Below are 13,629 nucleotides of genomic sequence, written 5' to 3' on the forward strand. Positions count from 1 at the left end.
CCCGTTCAGCACTGGAAGCTGCTCTAAGGGGCTGTGCCTCACAGAGCTGTGTGTAGGTGCAAATTTGCTGTAATTCCTCTGTCTGGCAAATTGTCTGTACGTACATTGGCTTAAATCCATATCTGGGAGCTTAAAGATAGGGAGAGGTATTGCTGATAAGTTAACAGTTGTTGCATAAGTTGTCTTTTCATTTAGTTGTGGTCTTCATCCCTGAAATAAGAGAGGAAGCGTTGTTGCCGCATGCTGCTTTCCACTTCATCGGCAGTTTGTGTTTCTCAACATCCCCAGATGTGGTTAGGGTACCAGTGTTGTATGTAATCTGCTTTTGTCAGTCTCCCTAACAGAGTTAACTCGATCAGAAATTACCATTGGTCATGAAATGCCTCCTCCTTTCATGTTAAGTGCAGGATACTGCTCAGTTTTCTGTACTGGAGGATGATTTTGGTGACCTACAATATGTAGGAGACAAAGTAATTTTTTGAGGGAATTTGTGCAGCTTTTGATGTCGTGTCATTTTGAAAACCAAATACTGCTTTGTGTGGGAATTTATGGCTTTTAAACATCTGAACAATGTCATGAGCTCTGTGATAACTTCTGTACTTTTTGCGTACACTTTCATCCTTGACATTGTGTTACATGATAGTTTCATTGAAAAGCTTCTTGAACATTATTTAGAATTGGGAGGTGGGGAAACTTTTTTTAACCTTCAGCTTGGTTGAATAGAAGCTGGCTGGTGGCTTTTGATGCAGTTTAGGATTGTGATGAAAGTTAATACTTCCTATTGTGGTTACAGTGGTTGGTCTTGACTGTTTAAAAATAAAGGTTTTTTTTTTTGTTTTGTTTTTTTTGCTTTAAGAATTTTTGTTGAAGTAACTACGCTGTTACTTATGTATATTTTATAACTGCATAGACAGTTATGTCAGCAAAAGCCCCAATACTATTGCAACTTTATTAAAAAAAAAGGCGGTTTGGTAACACAAGACCAAATATAAGATGTAGCAGTTTTAACTTTGCTAGCAGTTAACTTTCTAGTTTAGATCGTGTGTGGGTTCTAACTGAGCATTTAAGTTGTGGGGTGGCTTTCAGGAGTCAAATATATTGCACGTTATGGGCTGTACTGCTGAGTTCACAACAAGTGAAGTTACAAGCAGCGTGAACTGTTAGCATGTTTGCAGTGGTTCCCTTAATATCATGTTGCTGTGTTAGTATGCCTTCAAGTGGGTGTACTCTCATATACTCTGTGTATATCAAGTTCTGCATAATTTCTGGTGTTTTTTTCCTAGTGTGAAGTGTTTTAATAGCTATTCTCTATATTTTTTTAATTACATCTTGCTTACGATGAAATCGAGATGTTGCGACTCTTATTCCTTATGAATCTTTTGTAAGTGATGGCAATCTTCTTGACCAGTACTTGTGGTTAGCCATGTGTTTGTAGCATATTCTCTTAAGAGTTTCTATTCTAATGTGCTGTAAATGGTGGGAACCTAATTGTAAATTGTGTTTATGTAAAAAATGGCTGTGTAAAAATGTTAAAAACTGGGGACTCTCGATGTGCTCAGGTTATTAGTAGCATGGAAGAAAATCCTGAAGCAGCACTTGGAAAACAAAGCCCTTTTCCAAAGTCCTCAATAATAAGTCCATGCTGCGGACTCTGCATCACAATACTTGTCTTGTATGGGGTCCAATACCTGCTTTTTACAGCTTAATTAGGACACCAGTTCATAGTTCTATAAAAGTTAAGTTCACAATTGTGGACTGCTTCCTGAGGTCTGTCATTTGGTATCTCAGCTCTGGGTCAACTCAAAAAAGTAAATATTGAATCAAGTGTAAAGATTAACTTTGTTGCTTAATGTAACTGAGATCAATGTATAATGAAAAATAAAATGGATGTTTTGCAGGTTCAGGAAAACTCCCCAGCTCAACAAGGAGGACTGGAACCTTTCTTTGATTTCATCATTGCGATAGGACACACTAGGCTTGTAAGCCTCAAATGATTTTATTTCTTTCCCCTGCATGAAATATGGGTGTTGTAATGATGAAAGGTAGAAGCCAAAACTGTCATAGCAAAGAAAGCTTTTCATGTTGGACATTGTATATGGCATTAACAAGGTAAAGTAAAACTTGGTGGTGTTCAACGTCTCCTCTCTGTCTGGATCCCAATTTGAGTAGAGTCTTATTTATGCCTTTAATCACATTAATCTATTAAGACAGTTAACACAATGTTTATTATATTACTCATTAATGTATATTTTCTGCCACGAGGTGAATATTGAACTGGTGAGTCAATGGTGAAAACTCAACATTTGTTTAAACAAACTTATTTAAACATTTGATAAAACATAAAAAAAAATCATGGCTGGTCTGCTTATACTTAAGACTGGGAACACAGTTCCTGTGTGGAGAGTTGTGAGAGGAGTTGAGTTTTGGTTTGGTGGGGTTTTTTTTTTTGGTTTAAAAGGCTCGCAGTTTTGGCTGTATGCTTCATGCTAGCTACATGCAAGCGGTATTCATTAAGTTTGTCTTGCTTTTATTAGTGGAGCTGTCTTTCTGGGAATGATCGTTATATCAGTGGAAGATGACAGTCAATCTTTTAATGTGACCAAAATAACGAAAATTCTCTAAGCTTCTCCCAAACAGCCTGTCCTTTCACAGTCGATTTGCAATGACTTTGAAGGGTTATTGGGTAACAACTGGGATCAGAGGCATGAAGTAAAATATTGCTGCTTATTGATATGACTACATAGTTGAGATCTAATATTGCTGATGTTATTAAATAGCAGTTATGAAGAACAGGAAAGTAAGTGATGAAACTGAGAAATAGTAATTACTTATATAAAGGGACATGAGCTGACAGTACTGACTTCTTTCTAAAAAAAGAAAATTGAACTGCTGGGACTGATCGTGAAACACAGAGCCTAAACTTCGATGGTTTTGGTTCTTTGTATTCAAACTCTGCCACAGGCGTGGTCTATGTTACAGGTGCAACTAGAAATTATATTAACCACATCTCTCTTTCTGTGCTCTCCAGAATAAAGAAAACAATATGTTGAAAGATCTGCTGAAGGCAAATGCTGAAAAAGCAGTGAAGCTCGAGGTGTATAATATCAAAACAATGAAAATAAGAGAGGTGGAGGTGATCCCCAGTAACATGTGGGGAGGACAAGGTCTTCTTGGAGCCAGCGTGAGGTTCTGCAGTTTCCAGGGAGCCAGTGAACATGTGTGGCATGTTTTGGTAAGACAGAATTCTTTGGTGGCTCATTAGTGTTCATACAACCTTCTTTTAAAGTGTGATGTTTAGAAGTAAATTGTGTGTAGAAGTACAATGCTGAAATCATAAAGACGAAAGGAACACAGTCTGGAAAGTTTCTCTGAGCTATTTAAATAGCGACAATGAGTGGGTGACTGTCAGTGTTGCCTGTTGCTATGAAGAAAAATAATTCCATCCCGACCAGACCAAGTAGTGCATGATGGGGAGAAGTTTTTTTTGTCTTATGTTAAAGAATCAATGTCAAAAGCAAAAAAGATTCTGGCTTGATAGGTGTCTCTTTTTTTGGCTAGACTTCATCGAAGTAATATTAATGTTACAAAAAGCACCAAAAAAATATTTTAAAATTAAAAGGGAGAGCTGAAAGAATAGAACAGCCTAGAAAAGATCAACATCATCTTTTGGTATGTGTTTAGTTGTTTATGTGAATGCAAGTCCTCAGTGCCTTCAGAGTATCTAATTTTGAATTGATAGTATCTTGGTCTTTCTTATTCAGCATGTTTTACAAGACATCACACCTAGGTGTAGACTGTTCAAGGAGTTCTATTTTGTCCCTTAAGCAAAATGTTCTTTCATTCAGTTGTTTTTGGAGTTAGATTTCCTTTTTTGATTTTGGGGCAGTTTATCCTGCTGCGAGTGCAGATGACCCATGTCATACTTTCACAGGATGTTGAACCTGCATCTCCTGCAGCTCTCGCTGGTCTCCAGCCATACACTGACTACATTGTTGGATCTGATCAGATTCTTCAGGAGGTAGGGTGCATGTTCCTTCAAGTAGTGATTGTCTTCATGCCTGACAAGTATATGTTGTAGAGTTTGGGTTTTTTTATAAATCTAATGGTATGCACATCAAATGTATGGGGATAGTTTTTTGGGATTTTGGGAGGCTGATGTTTATGACTGATACTTTATGGTTGAGGTAAACATTGTCCTTTTAATCTGACAATAAAAAAGTTGTACCTAAAGATCAAACTATACTGATGTGTTTCGGTCTTTCTTTGGGTTTTTAATATCTCTTGTTGAAATAAATAACTGTGTAAAACGCCAGCTTGCTTCCAGCTCCTTGTCTTACACATTTGAATTTCATAACTACTACTTTTTTTTTTTTTTCTCAGTCAGAGGATTTCTTTTCACTGATTGAATCCCATGAGGGGAAGCCGCTGAAGCTGATGGTTTACAACACTGAGGCAGATTCCATTCGAGAGGTAGTTGTGACTCCCAATGGAGCTTGGGGTGGAGAAGGAAGGTACTGATCTCTGGACAGTCACTGGCTGATGACAGGTTAAATACTTACTGTAAATGAGCTCCTGTTAAGAATATGATTATTGATTACAGCTTGTTTTCAAGTTGAGCCTTGTTTCCTTACACAAAACTGTTCATCTTTCCATTAAAAAATAGCTTAGGACTAGGAATTAGGCATGTTCTTGATCTAATCCTGTTTGAGTTGAAACCCATGGTAAAACCTGTGTTGTCTTCCCCAGGAGCAGATTCACTAGCTTTGTTCTCATAGTCAAACATTTGGTTAAAGCGAGAACAAAATCCAAAACGGGTCAGATTATATATTTTGTAAAGATACAAAGATAATCAGTTGAAAGCTAAGCTATGTGTATCTAAATGTCAATTGCAGAGTGCTCCTTGAGTACTATAAGTAAGGGAAATGATTCTTGCAGGTAGGTATTTCTTGCTATACAGTAAGGACTCAAACTGTTCTTGTTTTAAAGAGTCAAAATTTAAAACACTTACTAGCTTTGTTAAGAACACCTTTTTTCCAAGTCTTGTTTTACTTTTCTTATACAGTTTAGGATGTGGTATTGGATATGGCTATCTGCACAGAATTCCAACACAGTCTATAGCATCGAACAAAAAGCCAGAAAGCAAACCGCCTTCACCCTTACCAGAAGCTGCAACTCCTGTACCATCTACTAATGGTTACACAGAGGTATGTAAGAAATCAGTTATGTTCTCAGGAGTTTTGAAATTTTCTACCTGTTGGAACATTCATAATCCAGTACATTTGAGTACAGCATACTATTCTGCTTGAATAAAATGGAGTCAGTTGAAGCTGAGCAGATGACAGGAAGGGCAGCATGAGCAAGAAACTCTGTATGCTGAGCCGTACCCTTTATTTCCTTAAACTTTCAGTGGGTATTCTATATTCCTCATTGTGTTTGGGTGTAATTACATATATCACAATTACTCTTTCACCAGTATTGGCTGATATAAACGTTTGGTGGATATTGTCTTTCTGTTCTGAAGACTTGCATACTACAGTTGTATTGGTCTGTGAGAGTGACATTAGAAGAATACTCTGCTCACTAGGAAATAAAATACGTTTACATGAATTAAGTATGGACTGTTCTTCGAAGAACAGACTGGCTTTAAAAGGCTGCATTGGAACATGTCCTCATCAGTGGCTTGACTGTCACATTTTGGCATCACGGGTTCTCTCCCAAGTGGTGTAGTTGGAGGCTGAGGCAGAATGCTTTCACAGGAACATCATCTTCAGGTGAAGCTTTCAATATAAAAAGATGCTTTTCCTTCTTACTGTGTTATTCCAGACTCCCTTATTGGCACCTGCTTCTCAGGGTGACAACTCTGAAATACTGATGAACTTGGACCATTCCACAGATCAAGAAATGAGCGGTTATTCACCAGAGAGCTCCCTTTCTCCTCCCCCCCCTCTCCAGAGAGTTATGGATCCAGGTACGTTTCCTTAGGTGCTTTTTTCAGCAATTCTTTAGAGGACATCTGAGCAAACTAATGAGGTCTTAAACAAGTTTGAGACTTAAATGCAGAACTATGAGCACTGGTAGTTGTTTTTCTTAAAGTTTTTTACTTCACTGCATTTCAGAGCTGTAGAATTTGGGTACTGCGAGCCTGACTGAAGTTAACATTCTGCAGAAGTCTTTCCACTGATGTCAGCTAACTTACAGGTTAAATTTATTTGCATTTAGGGGACTTTGCTGACTTCAGTCTGGATAGAACATGTCTTTTTGAATCTAGAATTCTGTGCTATATCTAAAAGAGTGCTGTAATATTTGCTTCCTCCTTCAGGATTTCTAGATATGTCTGGTATTTCATTGCCCGAACTCACCGACATAACAAAAGTGTCCAACATGTCTTCATCTGCCTCTTTCAACATGCCAGCAGCAGATGCTTTAGTAGGCACTGAAAAGTTCATGTCAAACAATGAAGCTTCTGCTTATTTTGGTAAGAGTCTTTAAGATTTCCTTTAGGCCTCTGACCTAATTTCTGGAATAGCTCAACAATATCGTGCTTTTTGGAAATAACCCAATTTTAAGAAAAATGAGAAGGCGGATTGGCTAAAATGAGTTGGAAGAAGTAGCAGAAATTGTGTGTAGAAGTGGAGAAAAACTAATAGGCTTTTTTATAAGATTATAGAATGTGTGTCTTTCTTTAAATGAAAATATTGATCATCCAAATTAAATTGACAAAAGTAGGTTATTTCTAAAATCAATACAAATGAATTTTTGTACCACAGGCTTCTTTTCAGAGTTGTACAGCGAAACCAAAATTGCAGTCATCTTAATAGTGACTTTTCTATTAAAAAAAACCACAAATTTTTGAAAGAATTGCTTTTCCCTTTTAAAACTTGGGGTGGGGGTAAGAGTTATAACACAAACATCTGAGTCATGAGCATACAGCAGACCAAATGGGTTGTGGTCTCTCAGAAACCAACTTGCACCATCAGATTTTCTGGATTTGGGGAGAACAGGGCAAACACAGCCCCTGCCTTTGACAGGTGTGAATCTGGCTATGTGCCTGTACAAAGTGTCTCCCTCAAGCTGATTTTTCTAGACCCATGGTAACCAGAGGCACAGTTTTTGGTTTTTTACAAACTATTTCCTTTTCCCAGAAAATGCCATAGCTTTGGACCCTGGAGATGTAACCATGTATTCTGAAAGCTCAGTCAAGCCGCCCGGGATGGACAGCCTGCTGCCTTCACTTCCAGCTTTACCTTCGTTTGCTCTTCCTAGTGAAATTTCTTCAAAAACACTAGGAGCTGATCCCGATAACCAAGAAACAACGCTGCTCTTAAACAGTATTGAGACCTCGTTAACCGCTACTCCGGTGAAACCAGAGGATGAAGCAGCATGTGAACACAAAGAAGAAGAAGCTGCTCGAGATCAGGAGTGAAGTGGATGCTGCTTTCATTTACAGACTGCCATATGCTGTAATCCTACAGCTTGGAATATTTTTCTGATCTTGAAAGAATTACAGCTATTCTATTTTGGTAGCGTAGACGATATTATAAAAGAAATCATATGAAATACATATCGTTGTCTTTTCCAATCATTGTTTAATGGATTGATCGCTGTTCAAACTTTGAATGCTGTCTAAAATCACCAAGTTAATGGAGAAATTAATGCAGAAAGAAGTTGGAGACCGGCAAAATGTCAAGTTCCTGAATTCACATTTGCCTACACATGCTCCTGAATGTATTTATGAAGGCACTCGGCCTGAACAGTGACACTTGATGATTATTTTCTCAGTATGATTGATGGCATTAAAAAAACCCCCCTATTTATGGTTGTGACTTGCTGGGAAGCTTTTCTCATGGTACACCTCAATTAAGCAGTTCTTGGGACTTTCAAGGCCTTTCCTACCCCAATATATCTTTATTCCTACTTACTACTCTGCAAGCTGTTATTTTTCTTGTTTTAGAGTCCCTTCTCTTTAACAGTTCTTCTTGTACCTTCTCTGCAACTACTTTTGCAGGAAAGAAAGTACCAGATGGTTTGAAGCTGCAGCATGGGCTGGTGGGTCTTGTCATTCACTTCTTTAGCTCTTCAGTGGATCATGTGGTAGTCAGAGTTAAAAAAAAAAAAGGGTGGGGGGAAATGATGATGGTTATTTGAAACAAACTGAAGGCAAAGATGACTTTAAGTCAGGCCCGTGTATTTTCAAAGTGATTAACCTTTTCAGTGGAGTTGAGTATGTCTTGGTTTCTGTACTGACAGCGAAAGAGCTTTTCTTCAGTTGTGCTTTTCTATTTACCATTTCTATTTTCATACAAATCATTACAAGTTTAAGACATGGGCACAGAACATGTTAGTGCAGCAACATCTACTGCTTTGTGTAGCTTTTTTGTTTTCTTTGCACTTGTCTTCAAACAGCTTCTGAATGTAATAGCAAACATGGAATGAACAATGGAAGAAAGGGGGGTGTTTTTATAGTCCACGGGGCAGTGGTTTTTCCTGGAATTTTAAATCTGCTGATTAGGAATAACTTCACTCTAGTTCGTACAGTTAGTGTGGTTAAAATCTTCCATAAATTAAGAGAACTGGGTACAGGCTCTAAACTAGAGTACACTTACTTAGCACAATACTGTCTCTTCCTTTTCTCGGCCCTGTCTCCTGATCTGTTTCTACATCGTGCCCTAAAAAGATCAGTAAGTGAAATGACTGATGCTGAAATCGAGTAACAACGCAGGAGGGGGACTCTGGGTCACAGGGATCTGCCTGTGAGAGCTCAGCTTCAGCACAAGGGTGCAGATGAAGCTGCAAGAGCGGTCTTCAGATGAGTACACCCCTACATAAAATCTGTCCTTTATATTCAGCTGTTAGTCTTAAATAGTTTTAACATAAAATAGAGTAGCTCTGGACAGCATGGTCAAGATAGCTCCTGCTTTAAAGAAGAATGCATTGAGCCCTAACTGCAGGTAGTGGAATTAAGAGATTGGAAATCTAGTCTGCTAAATGCTCTGTTAGTAGTGAACAGATTTTTTGTTCCTATTTTGCTAAAATAATGTCCTTTCTTCCCCCAACTGACTGCTACAAGGGTGAACAGCCAAACACTAAAAATAAATGTGATTTAAACTATTGGTAAGTTTGTTTGGTCTCAGAGCCTGATGACTGAAGACACCTACATGACCTATTTGGTTTTTTGTCATTTATTTAGGACTGTTTCTAGCCTTGCACCTTTGTCAAAACTGTTTTTAAGCTGGTAGTAGCTCATTTAAGTGATGCTGTACCATAGCCACCCTTTACAAATTTAAGAGCAGGGACTGTCAAAACTCAACACTAAATTTCAAATATCACACTAATAAACGGCTTAACACTTACCACAGCCTGTGTCCAGCCTGCTTCACATTAACTGCCTCGTGGAAGGGCAGGGGGGGAGTTGGTTTATATTTATTGATTCTTTTTTCATAACATCCAAATGATAACATTCTGCTTAGAAAACCAAAGAGAGTTAAGCCTCTAGCTGTAGTATGTTATCATTTAAATGCTAAATGAGGTGAATTTAACTTCCTCATCCAATTCCTTTTCTCTGATTTGGAGACTACCTTTGGTGATGCCTGGAGCTACCTCCCTGCTTAAACAAAGAGAAGTAGAAAGCACTCTTCTACTCAGGGGTACAGAAATTAGAAAGCTGAGTAGATTTTTTTAGTTTCAAAATAAAACCTAAAAAGAGCAGTAGAAGCTCCTGATAGTGGCTGGATCCAGACAAGATCAAATCCTCCTGCAGGCAGAGACCTCCTGCTGTCGCTGCAAGCGTAGACATCGCAGAGCCATCCCCTCTGATACCGACTGCGTGCTGCAGAGCGACCTGGAGCATTCGTGATTATCTCACTGCTACTGCTGCTTAATTTGAGGAAAATTCAGGAAGGGAATGACCAGGTACTACCGCTGAAAGAAATGTACCTCAGAAGGCTTTTGAGGACAGGTCGGTTTGAAATAAAAAAGGTGATATTTTATGTTCGTTTGAAACAAGTAGAATGGCTGTAGAAGACAGAACTATCTTGGAGTGAAATGGCTTGAATCACCCCCTTTTGTATTTGCGTTTTGAAACAAACAAACAAAAAAAACAACCCCAAACTTCCATTAGTCTGCTGCTGTCCCAAACATTGAGGACATCTGTAAACCCGCCAGTGACAGCTCTTTTGCAGACACAAGAGAGGTTATCTCAGCAGTATCACAAGGAGGGCAAAACAAAGGGAGGAGGAGGTCACCTTGGAGTGCTCTGGACTAATTCCAGAGCTTGGAGGCAGCGTATGTGGAGCTTGACACTGCACAGTGGTGTGGCCACACACAATGGGATAAGCTTCCAGGCCCAGGATGCTCTAATATTGATAGTCAAGCCTGAGGACATGAGTTTGGCAGCTCAGGTGTTACAGCAAGGATTAGGCAAAGCTCATCTCTACTGAGCCACAGCTCTGCTGACCCTGATGACCCAGAGCACCTGGGTGCTGGTGGTGGATTGATGGGAACTTCAGACAACATAAACCTGTAGTAGGAATGATCCTAATCCCCAAACTGGTAAGGAAATAACCACCCTAGAGATAGCAAATCTCATTATTAACAGCAATATGGATGCTGGACTAATTCCATCCGAACTTGGGTTTGTGAAGGAATGTATTTGGTGTCTTTATGGTGAAAAAACACTGGAAGGAATTGTTGAAATACCAAATTCCGGCAGTGATGACTATTTTCCCTCTTGAACTTTCACAGCAGGCTTGACAATTTACTGAATCTGCGCAAAGCTGCTGCTCTAGGCTATGTTCAGAAGCTGCTCATCCGAGTTCCATGCCTGGTTGAATTGCTCTTCGCTGTCCCTGAGAAATGCTCCAGGAAGATAGGCTGGAGCACAGAGCAGAGATCGCACCACTCACACGTGCACGGAGGAGCTTTAATTCTGCATTTCCAGCTGCTTGGGGGTTCAGAATTTAGTCTCACCGAGCTCTTGGTTTAAGTTACATTTCTAAGCTACAAAAAGCAATGAAGCATTCACAGTCCGGTGAAAAAGATGGCTAGAGCAGGGTCACAACATCCTCAGGAGCAGATGGGCCATGCCCCTGGGCAGTCTCTAGTCAGTGCCTGTGGTCTGCATGGTGTTTGTACAGCTGCTTACAGAAAAAATTCCACCACATAGTACAGAAAACTATTTTAGTCAATCACCTTCTTGATATTTCAGTGTGCATGTGCTTTTTTAGTTCTCTTATCTCGCTGGGCGGTAACTCCACCTGGCTCTGCTCAGGAGCCACCCACACATCTGCAGGTGTAAGACCATGTGCTTAAAGACTGATGCTAAATGTCAAGTTCAAGAAATTTCTAGGAACAAAGCCTGAATCAAACAGGAACTCTGTGAAAGAAAAACTACTACCTTGGTGTAATGTGCTGGCTAAAATTGGGAGTGCTGTAACTGCTGTTAACAGTTGCTCTATGCCTTCACCAAACACGTTCTCTCCTCTTCCCTGGCACCTCCACGCTAATTCAGCTCAGCACCTCTGCAACGTCCCTTTCTATCCTGAGCCAGCAACTCTCAGATGAATAGATGAATAAATAGATGCCCACGCTCCTGATCTGAGCCACAGGACAGCTGGTCTTTGAGCAGCTCTCTATGCTGCTTTGCTTGAGATTGCCCGAGGAGTGCACCATCAGTCCCCTGGTTGCCCCCCGCGCATGGAATACGGACAACTGAACTAATACATACTAAATCTGCCTTATTCCGAGATTCTTACTGCTTCTACAAATTTATGCTAAATCCTGTAAATAATTCTCTCCCTAAAATGATACTTGCACTTCAGCTGCCAAGACTGAGCCTAGCTCTCCTGTTCTCAGCACCACCCCACCTGAAGAGAAAAAAATATATTGACCGTGATAGGCAAATGTTTTTCTGGGAGGCAGGTTACACTACTAAATACTGGCTTTACAACTCCTTTCTAGTATGGATCTGGAAATCAAAACAACTTCTACAACTCAGTGACCTTTCCCATGATTCTGGCAAAGGGACACTCTTACCTCTGTTCACAATGTTCCAGTGAGCTGTGACTGTCATGTTAACTCCGTGATGCTGTGCAGGGGCCTCTCCTGCTCTTGCCTTCAGAACTCTTACAGACAGCACAGTTCCAGAAAAGGTGACAGAGATAAAAAGGGAATAGCAAAAAACCCCTCTTCTTACTTGACACTCCATTTAAGAGGGATGCTGGGAGTCTCTGGGAACACATTTAGTTGTGGAATTACTGCATCCTCTCCAAGAGCAGCCCAGTTGCTGGCAGTCCCCACAGCCAAGGCTTTGAGCATTCGGTACTGGCATTTGTAGCATCCAGAAACCCAGTCTGAGTTTCCCACGTGTCTCTTGCAGTGCTACAACCTTCCCACATCCGGAAAACTCAATGGCAACTGGCACGAGTCACTTTCAGCAGGTCTGTCTTTTCTTATGTACTACATTGGTGTTAGCACACCATATTTTCACAGCACAAAAGCACACACTGCCCACACGAGCAGTGTTACTCGAGCACACTCTCCACCTCAACAGGATTTCGGAGCTTGCATCTGAAGGCTTGCATGCCTGCTTTACATCCAGCCATGTTACAAGATCATCTCTAAGGGATTTTGTCAAGGCACTGCCATTTCTCCAGCTGTTCCATCACTTGAGGCTTCAAAGGACTTTGAGGTCCTTCGCAGTACAACCACTAAGTGGCAAAGGTCCAAGCTCTAAAATTGTGTAATTAATCCAATACACAAAACGACTTGAGAATATGTTAACTAAAGCCTTTTATTCTATACAACTGTGAAATATCATTTACCCTTCTGGCATTGCAGACTCTTCTGTCAGCCTTTCCTAAAACTGCATTTTTGGGATGGTTAGGGGAGGTAAAAAAAAAAAAAGGAGGGAGAAAAATTACAACCTTGTCTGATTTCAAACTAAATTACTGGGAGCAATTCCAATGTATATAAAGAGACAGCAAGACAATGGAAAACAAAAAACCCAAACAGTGTCTATTGGAACAAGCGTAGAGCCTTGCTATTAATAAATACAAGTCAGGAAAATTTATCAGTAAAATTTACAGTTCTGTTTAACCATTTAATTCACAAATACCACTAAAAATGTGCAGTTGGAGCACAACTGTGTCAAACGGAGCATACACAGAAATGGGGATAAAAACTGAAAATGACTCTCAAAAGACAAGGGAGAAAGACATGCCAGCTTAGTTCCGAACCATATTTTTTGTTTAAGCCATGAGTTTGTTTAGCTAGGTTAAGAGTGCAGAAGGTAATGATTTGACTATTTTTTCAAATAAAATGATGAAAAATATTTTACTTTTTGTTTGACCAATACAATCCCAGTAATAGAATTTATTGGGACTTTCTTTAGGCCTCGACCTAAATCTTGTTAGCAAGATACAGGAAGGGCAAGAGCATATGTCTCCTGAAGAAACTCAAATAATATACTGCCCTTTGAAGGCACTTGTGCTTCTGCTTCAGACAAGAGTCATTTTTACACTATTTCTTTATGAGGATTTATGATCTCTTCTGGCTACAAATGGTTTTCTGGGACAGCCCCACATTTTCTCATGAAAAGTTGAAATGCCTTTACCCCCTCCCCCCAATAAGTTA

At 39.8% G+C, this 13,629-nt stretch overlaps 1 protein-coding gene across 1 annotated transcript; it reads left to right on the forward strand.

Moving 5' to 3' along the window:
• The first annotated feature begins 1,883 nt into the window (after nt 1-1,883).
• GORASP1 (golgi reassembly stacking protein 1, 65kDa) lies at nt 1,884-7,423 on the forward strand. Its single transcript, XM_010080532.1, has 8 exons — nt 1,884-1,979; nt 3,029-3,232; nt 3,932-4,018; nt 4,381-4,511; nt 5,063-5,204; nt 5,824-5,968; nt 6,320-6,475; nt 7,143-7,423. The coding sequence occupies exons 1-8, from the start codon at nt 1,884-1,886 to the stop codon at nt 7,421-7,423; spliced, it is 1,242 nt and encodes a 413-aa protein (XP_010078834.1).
• The last annotated feature ends 6,206 nt before the right edge of the window (nt 7,424-13,629 follow it).

Source organism: Pterocles gutturalis, unplaced genomic scaffold (genome assembly GCF_000699245.1).
Source record: "Pterocles gutturalis isolate BGI_N339 unplaced genomic scaffold, ASM69924v1 scaffold21619, whole genome shotgun sequence".
Classification (NCBI taxonomy): domain Eukaryota; kingdom Metazoa; phylum Chordata; class Aves; order Pterocliformes; family Pteroclidae; genus Pterocles; species Pterocles gutturalis.

What these genes read in the sequence shown, in the direction of transcription:
- GORASP1 (XM_010080532.1), top strand. Translation starts at nt 1,884, where the DNA reads ATGGATGTTTTGCAGGTTCAGGAAAACTCCCCAGCTCAACAAGGAGGA. An exon ending in GCTTGGGGTGGAGAAGGAAG is followed by an intron (nt 4,512 to 5,062) that starts GTACTGATCTCT and finishes TTTCTTATACAG; the next exon opens with TTTAGGATGTGGTATTGGAT. An exon ending in CTACTAATGGTTACACAGAG is followed by an intron (nt 5,205 to 5,823) that starts GTATGTAAGAAA and finishes GTGTTATTCCAG; the next exon opens with ACTCCCTTATTGGCACCTGC.